Consider the following 18,069-nt stretch of genomic DNA (forward strand, 5'->3'; position numbering starts at 1 on the left):
GGAGCTAGTAGCCGCTCCCCTAGACCTACCCCTGAATCTGGGGGTGGGCCGAAATGACTGCCCTCCAGTAGTAGGAAATGACCTACGTGGGGGAGGGGCTGCAGTAGGCAGGAACTGAGACTTACCCCCTGTAGCCTGTGAGATCATTTTGTCCAGCTCTGGACCAAAGAGCGCCTCACCAGCAAAGGGTAATGCTTCCACCGCCTTCTTGGAGTCGGCGTCTGCATTCCACTGTCTCAACCAAAGAGTACGGCGAGCAGAAACTGAGAGGGCAGAGATACGAGCCGCAAGCATACAAACATCTGAAGAGGCTTCTACCAAGTAACCTGCAGCCTCACGTATGTGTTCCACTAAGAGCAACATATCACTTGCCCCTGGGTCTAAAGAGGAGGCCACCTGGGATGCCCATACCTCCATGGCCCTATTGACCCAACAGCCCACTTGTGCTGGACGTTGTAAAAGACCAGCGGCTGAATAAATATTCTTCAGAGCACTCTCTAACCGCCTATCAGACACATCCTTAAGGGTAGAGGCTCCTGGAATGGGCAACACTGTCTTTTTGGACAAGCGTGATACCGAAGAATCAACAGCAGGTGGCGTTACATGACTTCCTAGCATCTTTAGGAAAAGGGTAGGCAGTGAAAAATCTCTGAGACACCTGAAACTTTTTGTCTGGGTGTAACCAAGCTTTTTGCAAGTGTTCATCCAGCTCCTCTGAGGCTGGGAAGTATGCAGACTGTTTCTGCTTTTTAGCAAACACTGAGGGACGCGCAGCAGGTCTCACCTCCTCTGTGACATTGAGGATTAACCTGACTGCTTGTATTAAGTCCTCTAAACCCTGAGAGGGGACATCAGTGTCCTGTATAAGCGGAGCATCAGGCTCAGCATCAGGCTGAGCATCAGGGTCATGAAATTCACCCTCCTCTAGAGCTGGCATGTCATCATCTGTATCATCTAACAGAGGGACCTGAGGAAACATCCTATTAGCAGAAGCCAGTCTAGGGGGAGGGGGTGTAGAGGAGTCTGCATGCAATGCTCTAGACAGACTCTCCACAGCAGAAGTTAACTCTGCCTGCTGATCCCTGGCTGCATCCCTATCTTGTCTGGCCGAAGATAACTCAGAAGCTAGCTGAGAAATCACTGTAGACAACTGGGAAGCCCATACAGGTACATCCTGCCCCGATGTTGAAGGGGTGGGGGCTGGGGATGCAGCACATGAGGGACATAAAATGGCGCCCTCCGCGTGTGGCGCGAATTTATTGCTGCACTTCTTGCAAGCAATCTTTTTACCAGCCATCATACACTCAGCAATCTTAACAGAAAGGAGAGAAAGATGGAAAAACTGGACAGGAGAGGAGGTATAGAAAAAAAAAAAAGGCAGAGTCTGCCACAAGCCCGATACGCGCACTGTATATAAATATAACTTGCGCCGGCTAAGGGACCTTTTTGGACACAGTCCAAGCCGCCCTGACCTCCTATGTCCCGCTGTGACTCACTGAACCAGGGTCACCGGCACTTCCAGACACCTCGAGGGAGCCGCGGATCACGCTGCTGCTTCAATGGCTGCCGCTCCTACAAAGAAGGAGGAAGCGGAAGTCCCCAGCATGCCGCGCTCTCGCTCCTCAGTAATGGCGCTGTATTTAAAAGTGCGCTGCCGCGGCATTTTACACTGAATCCCCCACCTGCGGGGGGGGGGATCAGCGCTATACTTACCCCTGCCTTAGCTGTCGGGTGCAGCATGCTAACAGGTCCTCGAGGCGCGCTGCAAGCAGCGGCGACGGGACCTCAGGATCTGTGGATCCTGTAGCCAGGTACCGGAGGCAAGCTGCATGCAGCTGCGACCGGACCTGCCGACAGCGCCCGCGTCGCAGGCAGGTAGGGACAGGGAGCTACCTGCCTGTCCTCTTGCTGATTGTAGCATCAATTTACATTAAAAAATATATAAAGCTCAGGAGTGAGCCTTGAACGCACCCAGCTCCCGCAGGGCACATGCTAAGACTGCCTAGGAGAGGAAGTAGAAGGGGAGGAGTTAGTCACTGTTAATTTATTCTAAAGTGCCCAAGCTCCCTGTGGTCGCCTTCTATTCCCCACTGTAACTCTCCAGTGTCACCTAGTGGAGGATAGAGAAATAAAATTTAACATTCGGTATGCCCGGAAATTAAGGACAAATTTGTGGATGCAGACTTGCTAAAATTCGAGTGTGATTATCCAGTGAGGACACCCCTAGATTTGGATGACTACAGCTAGGTACACACACACACACACACGGGGAGATTTGACTTTCTATTAGACCACTATTTGATCTGGGTTATAGTTAGTGTTCACATTTGATTTGACTATATTTGACATGGGAGCTCGCATTGGGATAGAATCTGCATCGAATGTAGAAAAACCATTTGATGCCCATTCGATTTCTATTCAATTTTGCTTCTATAAGCAAGATGGAATAGAAAAAGTGCATATCTCAGTGTGTACCCTCTATTAACCCAGATCTAATAGTGGTCTAGTAGAAAGTGAAATCTCACCATGTGTATGCATCTTTAGATTTCTGTCCAATCTGTCTTGTGCAGACAGAAATCTGGAAAGGTGTTGGAGAAAATGACAGTCAATTGCTCTCAAAAACTGGAAAATGTATAAAAATGATTGCTAAGGCCCATACACACTGGGCAACATTGAGCGGGAACCACTAAGTTTACTCATCTGAGCTGCTTTCGGCTTGAAAGCTACCAAGTGTGTACTGGGCAGCAATGAGTGCTGATGCGCACTCCATCACGTTGGCCCAGCCACTAATCTGGAAAAAGTCAACCACCCTTTGCGGAAAAAAAACCCCCGCTAAGCAAGGCGAAAAATGCTCAGCTTGTATGCTTTTTCAGGCCAGCGATTTTCCCCCATCTTTATCCATACACAGGGCAAAAACGCCCAGTGTGTATGGATCTAAAGGTTTCATATGACAAATCAAATGACTAAACAATTTATCTGAATAACTATAGTTTTTTCCAGCATTTAAGCGCACATGGTTGAGTCTCCTATGATCCCATACATTGCTAGATTGGACAGAAATGTGTGCAAAAAGGCGTGTACCCAGCATTAAAGCGTATTTGGTCATTTGGCATGTCAGTGCAATAGTGTAATAAATACTGTTCTTAATTTTAGACTATATTGCCAGATTGGTCTTTTTGAGTTTTACCATAGAGGAACCCGGTTATACCACTTTCAGACCGCACTCTGGACCCGGGTTATTGCAGTGTCCATGTGTCTCCAACTCGGGAGTGCAGTGTGAAAGCACCATTGTGAAAATTCCCAGGTTGAGTAACACTGCATTTCAACCCTGGTCTTGACCAGGGTTGAACATGGCTCTAACCCAGGTTAGTGTGCAGTCTGAAAGCTCCCTACCCAGGTTATTCAACACTGCTTTCATCAAACACAGCTATTGGGAGATTTCTGTCTCCTTTGATGAAGTCAGCGGCCAGAGCCTGGAAAAACAAGCAGCACACTGCAGAGCACACGTCTGAGGCAGCATTCCAGCAGTAGCACAGGCATGCCCTCAATTTGGTCAGATGAGGGGGTGAGGGAATTGCTGAATATAAGGGGAGAGGAAGAAATCTATACACAAATGACAAACCGTAAAATATGCTGTGGTTTACAAAAACATAGATAAAAGAGGCTCTCCCCCTGCGCAAATATAGGAGTCACTCAGTATTCCTCTCAGCCCCTCACTTGTTTCCTTTGTGACATGTTTGTAAGCCTGAAAATAAGTCCACTTTTAATGACACCCATAGGCTTTGCTGTGCTGACCCGGGTCCAATGTGAAAGCGGCCAACCTGGGAATAACCGGATTGAAGTTCAGTTTGAAAGGTGTCAAAAAGGTGTCTGACCCAGGTCATAGCAGGGATGGACCAGTGTTCAAAATACAGGGTTGGACTCGGGTTTGTGGTCTGAAAGCAGTATTATTTACCTGTGCATAATATTCTTGTTATGCCATTTTGAAAAAAAATGGTAATGTGAGTGCAATTCAATTAAGGCTATTTGGTTACAGACAAGTCTGCACCGTGGTTGCATTTAAACAGGAAGATAAAAATATTTCTTCATTGCAAACAAAATGTGGTGTGATTAATTTGTGGTATCACCATTGTGTCACACTTATTTGGTGTTTTATGTATTTTACTGGCGTTTGGGGACGGCTCTATATTGTGTAAACAAGGAGAAACCAGAAAGCAGGTAGAAAAAAATATATATACTGTAAATAAAAAAATTGCAGTGTCTGCTTTAGGTTTATGAAACAGATGTGTTCATGGCAGCTTGCATTGTAGCATGCAACCTGTTTATTGTGGCATACGTATGCACAACAAATAAAATCAACAGTTCAAAATTTGCAACTGGTAGGAATCTACATGTAGGTTTTTGAAGAATTCTGTACTTTATAATGCTACATCCTCCCCCATGATGTGAATGCTAACCAACCATGTGCAGGAAAAATATGGCAACCTCACAAAACATACGGATGATGTAATGGTTAGCATTACTGCCTCACAGTGCCGAGGTCATGGGTTCGATTCCCACCATGGTTTTAACTGTGCATAGTTTGTATATTCTCCCCGTACTTCCGTGGATTTCCTCCGGGTACTCCGGTTTCCACCCACAATCCAAAAATACACTGGTAGGCTAACTGGCTCCCAACAAAATTAACCCTAGAATGTCTGTGTGGGTGAATATGTGTAAGGGAATATAGATTGTAAGCTCCACTGGGGCAGGGACTGATGTGAATGTTCAACTACACTGTGTAAAGCGCTGTGGAATATGTATGCACTATATTAAGAAACTTAATAAAATAAATTTAAGAAACAGTACTTCACATGAATTTAACACTGTCATTACAGTGATTGCTTTTACTTATGCAGTATATACAGAGTTTTCCTTACATCATCATACAGCATTTGGATTATGTTTTGACTGTAAAGACAGTCATTTAGAAAAGCATGCCAAAATATGCGTAGATAAACTGAATAAATACCAAAATTGTAGGTGCTTGGGTAGTAGAACTGCTCAGGCGGTGGATACGAAGGTGGAACTCCTCTGCTGAGACTACGTTCATGTACAAGGATGTCAAAAATACTGTCCTCAGTCACATCCACCAAAGCATCAAGCGTCCAGAATGCAAAATAAGAGCAATTTCGAAGAAACTGACCAGGCCTGGAATAATTAAGATTTAATGAGTGGGATGGGGGTACTGAACACCCACAAGCCCTCTAAGACAGACCCTTTGTATTTTTACCTTAAAGAATCTGGCATCTGGGCTTGATACCAACGGTTTATATCGAACACTCCCATATAAATAGAAGGTTTAGCTTCGCCATAAGTATTGACTTGCCAGCTAAAAATTGACACACTAGTATCTGGTGATGTAACTAAAAAGAAAAAAAAGTGATAATTTAAATAAACATGCAACTGAAAAGAATCAAACATTCATTAACAAATCAGATGTAATTACTTAGTCACACAAAGGTTCAGTTAATGTCCTAATCTGCAGTTTGGTAAGCACCGTCTGGGCTACTGGTAAACCCCATTTTATTAATTTGGACTCCTGCTTCATTAGTTCCTCCAACTCCATTTACAGCTGGATTCTGCTCTTTAAAAGTAGTCCTGCAAATTGCTAGTATCGCCTTTTACACCTCTGCAATAGGCTATGGCTAGGACGCAGCTCCGTGTAAATGGGTTCCCAAAAAATAAAATGGTTCCACTGGTCCAGGTAGTGGGCACAATTAAAACTGGGAAGGATCCCTGTAACTGTGCAGTAAATATGGGTGACCCGGTCCCATTACAAGAATATGAAGAGCAGCTTCACCGGTGCTTGGAGATCACGTCATCCCCAAGCGTCGGCAGTGGGAAGGCCTAACACTAAACTGGGTCCAGCTGGCAGAATGTACGGGTTTCTAGCTGGTGTGATGCAGCTAGAATCATGTAGAGCAGGGGTGGCCAAACCAGTCCTTGAGATCTACCAACGGTCCATGTTTTCTAATTCACCTAGCTGGTGCACAGGTTGCCTGAAATACATGAACTGGTGGTAGATCTTGGACAGGTTTGGCCACCTCTGATGTAGTCACACAGGCTGTGTGGTGTTTGCAAGTGTAAAAAAGGGGATTTCGTACTTGTCACTAGGTGGACGATATGGGCATCAACCGGAGGAAATACTACCACTTGGCCTGTTCCTTAGTCGGTGGCATATAAAAAGCTATGCACATGGATAGCTGAAAACGCAAAGTAGGCTGAGGCCACTCCACCTCAAGGAAATCCTGTAGCTGCTCAAAAGCCGCAAATTAAGCTGTTTTCACTTGAAGACAAGGGATTTGTACTCGATAGTCTGGTCTGAATCAATTAAGAGGAGAATGGACTTTAACCCCTCAATGACATTTTAAAGGAAACATGAAAGTTAGAATGTGACGGACCCAACAGCTTCCTGGTATGAGCCAGCATCCAATGACAAGTCTGCATATAAGGAGGAATCCCGTTGGGCAGGCCTCTCTGTCTAGCAGCTTGGCCAAACCCTGCACTGAATGTACAAATGTAACCCTACACACAAAGCAGATATCAGCAGAGTTTACTACAAGGGAGGTGCAAAGAGTGACAAGCACAGCCAGATAAATATGGATCAGCTATAGATGTTCTATATAAGATAATATAGAATACTAAACAAGATTCGTGTGGTGCATTTAGCGTGATCAACATAGACCCACCCACACAAAGGACACCTCATGCACAGAAACTGTGGGCAAATCTACAATAAAAGCAGAAAGCAGGTCTGTATAAAATTAACCAGGATGCCAAGAGCAAGGTATTGAGGAGACAGGAGCCCAGCATGGTATCTGTGCTCAAAGTGACTGCTACAAGTATCACCGATTGTGTCCATACCAGTAGTGATAAACTGCAAGAATGAAACCCACTGCTAGCAGGGAGACACCATTTACTCACTTGTTTCTGGCTACAGATGTCCCAGAAGTGGAGTGTGCAGGCTTCCTTGTGCGGCATTTGGCAGAAGTCACTGATTTGCTCACAGTGCTGCAACATACAGCTCTTGGTGTTGGAGTAGAAGTGAGGGTATATCGCACAACACAAAAGTATGTGCAGACCATACTTTTTGTACTAGATTACATCGCACTTAGTACAAAAAGGACACTGCTTTAGCACATCGTATGCTTTTTGTACCAGATGCGATGCAATCTAGTACGGAGAACATCGGTCCATATATGGGCACAAAACAAGTACATAGGACATTGCAAAGATGTAACCCAAGCTAATCTTCAACTGTTCCTAATGTTGGTTTAATATTAATTCACAGATTATAACTGGACCACAAGCATACTGTAGTGCCAAAAAGGAACGAACCTTCAAGTAGCCCATCGTCTCTCTCATTATGAGCATGACACTTCTCTACTGTCTGCCAGCTAAGCAGTTTGGTACTGGTTGCTTGCCCTCTCAAAGTCAGGATATTAGCTGAAAGATCCAAGCTGTACCTTTCCTCACAATACTCCAAATTCTGTAAAACAATGACAAATATATAGAAATAAATAAAAAAACCATCACAAAACACAGTATTTTCTTGAGCTACAATCAAAGAAATGATTTGAATGTGAAAACCGGTTCTGAAACATCTACTGGTGGTAAATGAATACATTAAAAAAAGAAAAAAGAAAAAAGAAAAGACTACTAAATAAAGTGCCCACAAGTAATGCACTAGAGGGAAATGTTGCAGATTCAGGTGATGTACATACACCTTACCTCATAGATTTGTCCTGATGGGGAGCATTTTTTATCGCCAAAAGCCAATTGCAGCAAATGCAGGCTTATATCTTGTCCACTACAAGAAAATAAATGGAGAACATGAGCACTCTGGACTTCTACCAAAAACTTTAGGGAATGCCACAATGTAGAAATTAAAATCTACAACCAAGACAAAAATATCAAAATAAAACAGCCAAACAGCTCTAGAGCCACAGGTTGGCCCCCCTTGATCTAGTGCTTAATGCTCTGACGAATGTCAGATAGATAACAATGGTGACAACTTTCTTAACAAAAGGGAAAGGTTACCCATGCAATGGCTGCCATGGAGCATTTAGAAAGAAAGGCAGGATCAGTAATCACAACATTCTGCTTTAGCAATACACTACATTATATCATTTCAGACACACTGAACAAGAAATACCTTTGACTAGTCTGAGCTGCCCAAAGGTAACAGCAATTCCGTGGGTCATTTTCAGGTTCTTGAAAAGTAACAGCAAACACGGGAACTCTACCTCCTTCACACTGAACATGGTATCTAGCAACAAGAAAAACAAACATTGCCAAAATGTGTATAACTAAACTGGGATGCTGAGAGTAGGAAGCTAAAAATACACATTTTATATTTTGTGTAGTTTGCAAGATGTGTAATGTTTGCTCTTAGGGTGTGTACACACGTACAGATTTGTCTGTCCAATCTGGTGGGAACAAAAACCTGGAAATGTATGGGAGCATATGACAATCAAAAATTTCCACTCAAATGTAGGAAAAAAAACCAGAAAAAAAATATATGCTTTGATAAATTTGTTATTTCAGAATGATTTAAACAATTTGACTGACTGATCACTGTCTGTTTTCTAGTGTATGGGAACAATTTTTTGATTGTCATTTGTTCCCATTAATTTCCAGGTTTTTGTTCCCACCAGGTAGATTGGACAGAAAAATCTGTACGTGTGTACGCAGCTTTAGTTACCTCTTGAAATGTCAATAGAAAACTTATTTGGGGTGTGGATAGATATAGAGTATATCTATCTATAGTATGGGACCGGCATTCCCAGTATCCAACGAGACAACTGCCAGGGTGCACACTTGGAAGGATATGTAGATAGACGAAGTAGTGGCACTCCCTCGGACTTGCCCAGACAGTAATGAAGACAGAAACACAATCTTGTGCAAGACTAACGTTTCGGGATGCAACGCCCTACGTGCAATAACAGAGGAGGGTAAAAACATTCTTACCGAAATAGTGAAGTGCCGGAGGAGGTCCGCCCTTGCTGGGAGACGATGCGTGCTAGCAGCATCCTGCAGCCGCGCCAGTCCTGCCCCTCTGTGCACACGGCAACTGATGCAGTGAGCGCCCACTGCATCAGCCGGCTTGTACACAGACGGGTGGAACTTATGTGATGTCAGTGTGCCAAACTTTCGGGTGAGGATGGCGCAGCTGCAGGATGCCGCTAGCACGCATCGTCTCCCAGCAAGGGCGGACCTCCCCTGGCACTTCACTATTTCGTTAAGAATGTTTTTACCCTCCTCTGTTATTGCACGTTTGGACTTTGATAAAGGGAGTTGCATCCTGAAACGTTAGTCTAGCACAAGATTGTGTTTGTCTTTATTACCATCAGGGCAAATGCGAGGGATTGCCACTACTTCATATATTATACACACATTCATACAAACTTTCACTGAAAATAAAGTCGACTAAAAAAAAAAAAAAAAATTCATGTACAATATATGTGGGTACCCCATAATTGATTTCTGCTTAACAGTAATTATCTTACGGTTATCACAAAAGCCTAACCTAGAGAACATTTCGTATTTAAGATTGGATGTTGCAAATCTCAAGTCGATTCTATTACCTGCTACAGATGCGGCTAAATAAATAAGTAGAATCTGATTGGTTGCTTATGGGCAACATCCCAACTTCAATAGAAATCCCATCTTTGTAAAATTACTCCTCACAGTTCCATATAAAAAAAAAAAGATTACTCACTCTCGCCTTAAAGTTTTCATGTTCCATAAGGAGAGATATCCATCAGAAAAGCCAACTGCCAGCTGGTTCGTTTTGGTTATATAGCTGAGTGTAGATACTGGGGTTCCAGATGGGGCCAATAACTGAAGACACAAGTGTCGCCTCTCTCTATTTGCAGCATCCCTCAGTTTGGGGATATCAGCTGGTATACCACTCATCACTTCAAGATCTAGAAATAAAGTAACAGGTTATAAAAGTATGTTACACCGATGTGTTCTTATACATCTTTGCTGGAGTCATGTCATTTCACGTGAAAATCTAGCATCCGCTGCAATACAGCTAGGATGCACGAGGAGAATGGGAATCACTGGATATAGGACACTTGCATGTATGCCAGAGTCTCTGAATCTGTACCTCAAGATCTGTCCCGTATACAGAATCAGACACACACAATATGCACAGGTCATATCAAATCAATCAGCAGTCTCCTTAACTGTCCTAGTCGGGACAGCGAAGGAGACAGGCATCTTGTGCTGAATGGCATAACGGTATAGTTATAATCTTGTTACCTTGGATTTATACACCTTTTAGAAATTGCCGATTCCCTGCTTTCGATCAAGGTTTTTACCCAGATAAACAACTTTTGATCAAGTCTGATGAGTGCAACCAGAAAAATCACTCCTGGTTGACACCTAGAAGCAGGATTGGCTTTTGGTGCGGTGTCCTACTGCAGTGCATGTTGCAGTGTGTAGCAGAAGCAGCAGGAACAGCCCACTGTGGTGATGTCTGGTGTATGATATCTATGTATGCGATATGGAGATTTTCTCTAACATCCATGTGATGCAATATTTTAAAAGGTCTTGTTGAATAATTAAAGGACATATTTCATGTAGTAAATATTAGTACGTTATAGCTTTTATGCAGACACCTCTCCAATTATATAAGTTTTGTCTCTCTCCTAGGGTTTAATATTTTTATACAGCAGCCTGGGGACAGGATCTAGCCCAGGGCTGGGCAACACCGGCCCTCCAGATGTTGATGAACTACACATCCCAGCATGCCTTGCATCAGTTTCAGCATGGCCACATAGCAAAACTAATGCAAAGCATCCTGGGATGTGTAGTTCACTAACATTTGGAGGGCCGGTGTTGCCCAGCCCTGATCTAGCCCAATCCAGAAATGTTGCTTTTTGAGGTTTTTTATTTTATTTAGAAATTCATGCATGTACTGGATTTAATTCTGGAACTACATACTATAGTGCGTCATGAGAGCAGCCTGGGAGTCCACAACAGGCGTATGTCTGATGGGTCAATCCAAGAACTTCCCAGGTCTCAGGTGTAGTGTCACAATAGTGTTCACTCTAAGCCAGTGGTTCCCAAACTTTTTTGAATCATGGTGCCCTAGAGCTGGGGTAGCCAACCCTAGTCCTCAAGAGCTACCAACAGTGCAAAAAACAAGAACATTTATATAAAACTAAATTTATACATCATCCTAATAGAAGTTACACACGGTGAGATATGCACAATTTTTCTATTCGATTTTGCTTATAAAAGCAAAATCGAATAGAATTTTTTTTTTTTTGAATGGGCATTAAATGGTTTTTCGGTACTTGTTTCCTAGCACGGCCACAACGATCATGATCGTGGGCATCGTGAGTAAAAATCGGGGGCATCGCGGCCATCGCATGCACTAAAAAAATCAGGTGCGAAGGTATGCCTGCGATTTCCCATAGGGAACAATGTTAAATGCCTCAATTTACCCGCGATGCCCCCGATTTCCCATAGGAAACAATGTTAAATGGCTCAATTTACCCAAATCATCATAGGGAAGAATGGTAAATGGGCCAGAAACCCCCAAAAACACCCCTGAACAGTGAAATGTCCCCCCAAAAGTAGTTTATGCCACCCCACGATCAACGCGAACCCGAAGCATGGCGAGCGCAGCAAGCCCGCGAGGGGCGGCGGTACGCGTCCTCCGACCTTTTCATACCCCCACTATCCACGTCGGCGTGGAGTTGAGAATAGAATAGTGTGGCGAGCGCAGCGAGCCACCGAGCCCGAAGCGTGGCGAGCGCAGCGAGCCCCACGAGGGGACGCGGATACCTGTGAAGCCCGCGAAGGGACGCGTTTACCTGTGAAGGTATCCGCGTCCGCTCGCCACGCTTCGGGCTCGGTGGTTCGCCACACTATTCTATTCTCAACTCCGACGTGGATAGTGGGGGTATGAAAAGGTCGGAGGACGCGTACTGCCGCCGCTCGCCACGCTTCGGGTTCGCGTTGATCGTGGGGTGGCGTAAACTACTTTTGTGGGGACATTTCACTGTTCAGGGGTGTTTTGGGGGGTTTCTGGCCCATTTGCCATTGTTCCCTATGATGATTTGGTGAAATTGAGGCATTTAACATTGTTTCCTATGGGAAATCGGGGGCATCGTGTCTGGACCATTTAAGCCTTTTTTAGCCGCATACGACGCGATTTTGACTTTTTTCAATGGGAAAAATCGGGGGCATCGCGTCGCAGACCACTAAAAATTACACCCGATGCCCACGATTGTGGCCGTGCTAGGAAACAAGTACCGGTTTTTCTACATTCGATGCAGATTTGATCCCAATGCGCACTCCCGTGTACTGTAAATCAAATAGAAAACTAGTCTGGTCAGGCAAACTTTCTAGTACAGAGCTGTACCATATAGTCAAATCTAATGCATTTTGCGTACCATTCAATCACAAACGAATTGCAAGCTAAATTACTCGGTCGGTGCTGGGCACAGACCCAAGGAGAGGAGTAGACAGGCAGGCCCACATTTGTGACATCAGTGGGCCCTGGCCTTCGCATTTAAAGTGCCAGCTTTCCCCCTGCAATGCTGTGATCTGGAAGGATCACTATTACAGGGGTCTTGAGCAAAGGCAGGCAGCATAGGAAAGGATTGTTCAAATCTGGGCCCGGGCAGGAAAAATCCTGGGTTGTATGTTAGCAATTACCATTTCTTATGGTTAATATCCTTGTATAAGAAACTTCTATTTTTTTAACCATTTTAATTCTTTAAATGACAATTTGTATTAAGCTGTTAACATTTTCTTTACAGAAGGTGAAAAAATAAATACCTGATGCATCCAGTTCATCCTGATTGCTTGATACATCATCTAAACACAAATCAATAAGAAGAACATGGCCTACATCCGTAACCACTGCTGCAACACCAAAAAACCACCTCAAGCTCTGATGCAGGTGTTGAGTACTGGCACTGGCACCACCATGATTTACTATAGGCTCAACAGCAGTTACCTGAAAAAAATGTAACGGAAAAAAAAAAATGACATGCCATTAAGAACATGAGGGGGGAAAAAAAAACAATTTGTGTACAGTGAATTTTCTTTTTGAATCATTTCAGGCTGTGCCAATAATGCCCCTTTCTGGTTCCTAAACAAGCTTACATGTTGTATGGTATAGTATGGTACAATTAAAAAGATAGCGGGAAAAAGAAGGTAGTCTCATCAAGAAGTAAGGCAACTTGTACGAGTCAGTAAATCACAGCTACTAAGAAAATTGTTATACCACTTCAGTGGACTGTACGAAAAAACCCCAGCAGGCCCTGTGCCTTTGTGTTGGTAAGTAAAAAAAAAAAAAATACTCAAAGCCTGCTAACCTGAAGTGCATCAAGAGAACCTGTAAAGTAATGATTGCTGGCATGCTTATTTGGGTTTGACCCCAGCAAGCCACAGACTACTTTGAGGCATGTCCAGCCCGCCAGGGAATGTTTTAAAGGACCATGAGACTATCAGTATCAGGAGGATGAAAAGGTAGTAAAGATTTTCAGAGTCAAGTGGACATAACTTTGATGTGGAAGACTGTACCAGCTGGAAAGTGAAAAATTACAGAGTAGCAGGCTCCGGTATGCTGAGCAGTATTGAAGCCATGGCTGCTGCACTGCAATATAGCTAGTAAAGGGGGGTTCCCAACATGTAGACATATGGCCTCAGAAATCCTAGTGTCCGCTGTCAGACACCAGCAATGACATCACTCCTGCATCCAAAAAATGATTGACCCCACAAGACTAGGAAAGAGCATATTGAATACCCCTTTAAGTGTTTAGAATTATTTCTCAGCCTACCCTCTAAAACCAGTTTGAAATGTCACCCAAACTGAAAGAGGAAAGAAGCCTTTTACAAACTAAAAAACACAATGGCAGAAATAACGAATTGTCCCTTTACAAAATGCAACACATTTCTCAGTATAAAAGTATTTATTGAATTTAACATACCGAACCGGGAAGCATAACTGCTTTAACAACTTTTGATATCCCCACATCATACAGGCAGAGAACACTATCTTCTGCTTCCACAAGACCCACTAGTAATCCAGTCTTCTTCTGCCAGGAAAACTCTCGAACAGCTACAACAGTGGGAGGTCTTTCGGTCACACCGCTAAACTGATAAGCAGATAGCCTTTCCCCTGTTACAGAGTTGGTTACTTCCAACTGGGGTCCACAAGCCAACCAGGCAAGTCCAGATTTCCCTTAATATATAAGAAAAATCAAATAAAAATGAACAGCAGGTATTTAAGCATTTTACAGCACTTTTCAAACATAAGAACATTCATAACAAACACCATAAGAGCAGTATTTCCCAAACCCTATACTCAGGAACCCTAAAGCCTCATACACAGGAGGCGATGGGGGAGCCACTGCTGAGTGACTGGCTAAAGCACTATCACTCAGCATACCACGATGTGTGCTGAGCGAACTGTGCAGAGTGGGGCTTTTCCTATTGTTTATCTAGCTGGAAAGAGTGTGAGTACTGTATTTCCCTGTGTGAGATGGTGACGCATGGGACTAAACCAGGTATTCCCAACTACGGTCCTCAAGGCACACCAACAGTGCAGGTTTTAGTGATAACCAGGCTTCAGCACAGATGGTTTAATCAGAATCACTCAGATACTAATTACTGTAAGTCACCTGTGCTCAAGCCTGGATATCTACAAAACCTGCACTGTTGGTGTGCCTTGAGGACCGTGGTTGGGAATGCCTGGACTAAACACAGAGTGATCAGCGCTTAATTTCGAAGTGTTCTTGTCAGATCGCTTAGAAATGGGGTGAAAATCACCCCATGTGTATGTCCCTTAACAGCACATATTTTCAGATCATTTAGCTGGACCATTGGTGTGGTGAACAATTAACACAGGTAGTCCCACAAGCCAAAACAAAATGGTAAACAAAAAAAATCCACCCAACAAGTTGGAAATATAAAATCTATAAAGTTTGATTCCCGATAACTGCCCTATAATCGTTTTAGTGCATGGGGAAAATTTCTAACTTTTCCCCAAATGAACAATGCACAGGGGACACTGGCTGCCATTGTTGGTCTGCTTGTTCACTGTTCTCACATCCATCACTGTCAGAGCTACAACGTTCAGCCTAGGATCCCTGGCGAAGACTCAATGCAGCTGGCACCGATTTAGCCCAGCTGTTGCTTGCACATAAATGAGAGTCTCTCTAGGGGTGTCTGCTTCACTCCTGATCTGCTCCATATTTCTTGTCTGGTGCTATGAATATCTCTTTAAAAAGAGAAATAGGAGTGCTTTGCAGTCAGTATTGTGAGGAGCCACGGCAGTTCTGCCATGGTTTCCTTCCATGGTACATACCAGGGATGTTTAATATTTGCAGATATCCTATTAAAACCTAAAATAAAAGCTTGCTCTGATAACACACCATATTTACAATCATTATTTTCCAAATAAATGAAGGGGAAAAAATAAAACTGAAACCCATAAACGTTTACTTTAATCTTTTCATTATTACAGACTTCCAGCACCTGGTGCCACCATCCACAAGCAGTACTGAACTACAGGTACCAGAGCAGGCTTACCTTGCGGTTCTCCAAGTGCTAGCTAGTGTAGTTCAGTATAATAAAAACAAATGAAGTTGACAAAATGTATGTATTATTCTTATTATATAACCTATATAGAAGTTGTCAGACATTCCGTGACTTCCATCACATAACTAGATGGAGGGAAGTTGGCAAGCCTGTTGAAAAAGATGGTTTGGTGTGTGGAGCAGTTTTAATTGGACAGGCAAAGTGGAAGTTTGGGGGAAAGTTGGTCTTATGTATGGGTAGCTTTTGTTTTACATGAGGCTGGAGTGTAAAGCTGTGTACACACGGGGGCAATAGGGGCTGAAATAGCTGTAAATATGGTCCCTGGCGACCATATTGCCAGTGATGGGAGTGTGCCCCAGCGATAAATTGCAGGGTGTGTGCTCCCGTTTTCAGCCCAGCCCCGTTCTAATCGCTGGTAAACCAGCTGATTACCTCTGTGGCACCCTTTCATCAGCAACCATCTCTGGTTGCTGAAGAAAAGGAGAAACTGTGCAATATATCTCCCCCGTGTGTACGGGGCTTTAGGCTGTGTACACAGGTGGGCGATTTTGTGTAATATCGCGGGCAACATGATCGCTGAGCGACTATATTGCCCGTGATGGGAGTGTGCACCGGCGATATATATCACCGGGTGCGCGCTCCCGTTTTCTCCCCCGTAGTGATTGCTGGTCACAGGAACATGTCCCATTTGCATCAGTGACCAGAGTGCATCTCTGGTCACTGATGCAAATGGGACACTGAGCGATATATCGCTCATCGCGAGCGATATATATCCCCCCGTGTGTATGGGGCTTAAGACACATTGCCATAGACAATTTGAGCAAAAGGGTAGCCCACCACTCTTAAGCAACAAATATTTGCTGCTTAGAAATAACACCCCCCCCCCCCCCTTTAACCACAATTATCAGGGATTATGCTTTGCCTGCCTCAATCCCCAAAAACCAGCCATTGGGACAGTGATAACACATGGGACTGAGGACTTCTCCTGATGCCATGTGTTTAAACCTGATCACTGGAACATTCTGGGCCGCTAATTAGTATTGCGGTAATGATCAACCAATATTCAGTCGTTTTTATCTGTCAAATCGGCTTTGGGGAGAATATTAAAACCCCCATTGTCGGGTTACTAGTAATGGCTTTGGTGTCTCACTCAGAAAAGTTGCACACAATGCCCCTTTGAGCCACCCAGAAGCTTCCCATGCGGCAGGATCGCATGCAATATGCGATCCCAGACAAGCCTGCCTGGCTCAATAGCTATTCTGCTTCTCCAGACCGTGCATCGCATTGGACCTCCAGTCAGTCACCTGCAATTTGGGCTCCTTTCCTGTGATTGATCACTGCAATCGAAGGAAAAGAGCATGGTGAAATGCATAGTGTTATGGGGGCCTTTACAATAAGATTGCGAGGTGCTCTGACCAGAGTTCTGAGAAATACTGCTGTCCTATACAAGTTTGTTTCCTTTACCTGGTGACAGTGGACTTACCAGTAGCAAACTTAGCACGTAAAACAGAATCTAAGCTTATTTCATCCTCCTGAAGTGCTTTTACTGTTGCGTCAGGAAACCGCAGCAAGCTACTGGTGACTTCAGCTGCTAAGTTCTGCATATTTGAGCCTAAACAAACAAAAAAACAAAATATCAATTTGTGCAGATGGCACACAGATTTCATTTCTTTAACTGATCAGATCACTATGAAGCCATCAAAACTAAATAAAAGTCTCCAAACACTTTACTATGTCTACCATTGGTGTATTGAGAATAGGGGGTTGTGTTATGAGCAGAAGGGTCAATAGGGGACCCTAGAACTAGTCCCAGCATCTAGTACGCATGCGCAGGACTGCAGCAAAATGACACGGCGGACAATTTCCTACTTCACATGTGAGATGCCAGGAAAATGGTCACTTTTTTTATCGGTGCCTCAAGAAAAGGTTACAGAGTCTGCAGATTAACTTTATTATCATTGTGTGAATGAAAATTAATAATGCAAGCTCCTTTGAGTCATTATCGACCCGCTCCTTCGTCTGTACATGCAGTCAAATTTTGCCTATGTTGTTTATGACTTTCAGAGCACTTGTCCTTGCAGTTGTGGATAACCCATCCAGCCGATACAATCACATATTGCAATCACATATTGCAATGCAATGCTATCCTGGGAAGTTAGTTCCCACTCAGATAGCATTCAATTTAAAATCCATCTCTCTCTCCCCATGACACACTTACTCCAGCTCATTCACTCCCTCTGTTTTCATAAAAAACGTCTAACTATCTCTCCCTCTTTCTACTGCTCCCCTAATGGGCATTGTATGTGGCCCAATAAGTTCGAATGACTCCTACGGTACATGTCAACACCCATTTTATACCAATACAGTTCCAATCCGGGTCAGACCTGGGAAATAACCCCATTTACACTGCATGCTGATCTAGGTTTGGCACCGTTCACCAGGTACATTGTCTTTAAG

At 43.8% G+C, this 18,069-nt stretch overlaps 1 protein-coding gene across 2 annotated transcripts in view; it reads right to left on the minus strand.

Annotated features, from left to right (window-relative positions):
- Positions 1-18,069, minus strand: part of AHCTF1 (AT-hook containing transcription factor 1) — a 63,636-nt gene that overhangs the window by 44,663 nt on the left and 904 nt on the right. For both annotated transcript variants that reach the window (XM_083176257.1, XM_083176256.1), the window contains exons 2-10: positions 17,096-17,224; positions 14,001-14,254; positions 12,844-13,024; positions 9,764-9,971; positions 8,198-8,311; positions 7,774-7,852; positions 7,381-7,531; positions 5,273-5,405; positions 5,012-5,190 (exon numbers count right to left, since the gene is read on the minus strand). In XM_083176257.1, coding sequence (XP_083032383.1) covers positions 5,012-5,190; positions 5,273-5,405; positions 7,381-7,531; positions 7,774-7,852; positions 8,198-8,311; positions 9,764-9,971; positions 12,844-13,024; positions 14,001-14,254; positions 17,096-17,216 — 1,420 coding nt within the window. In that variant the 5' untranslated portion in view covers positions 17,217-17,224. The remainder of the gene's footprint in view (positions 1-5,011; positions 5,191-5,272; positions 5,406-7,380; positions 7,532-7,773; positions 7,853-8,197; positions 8,312-9,763; positions 9,972-12,843; positions 13,025-14,000; positions 14,255-17,095; positions 17,225-18,069) is intronic.

This window comes from Crinia signifera, chromosome 3, assembly GCF_055691185.1.
Source record: "Crinia signifera chromosome 3, ASM5569118v1, whole genome shotgun sequence".
NCBI lineage: Eukaryota > Metazoa > Chordata > Amphibia > Anura > Myobatrachidae > Crinia > Crinia signifera.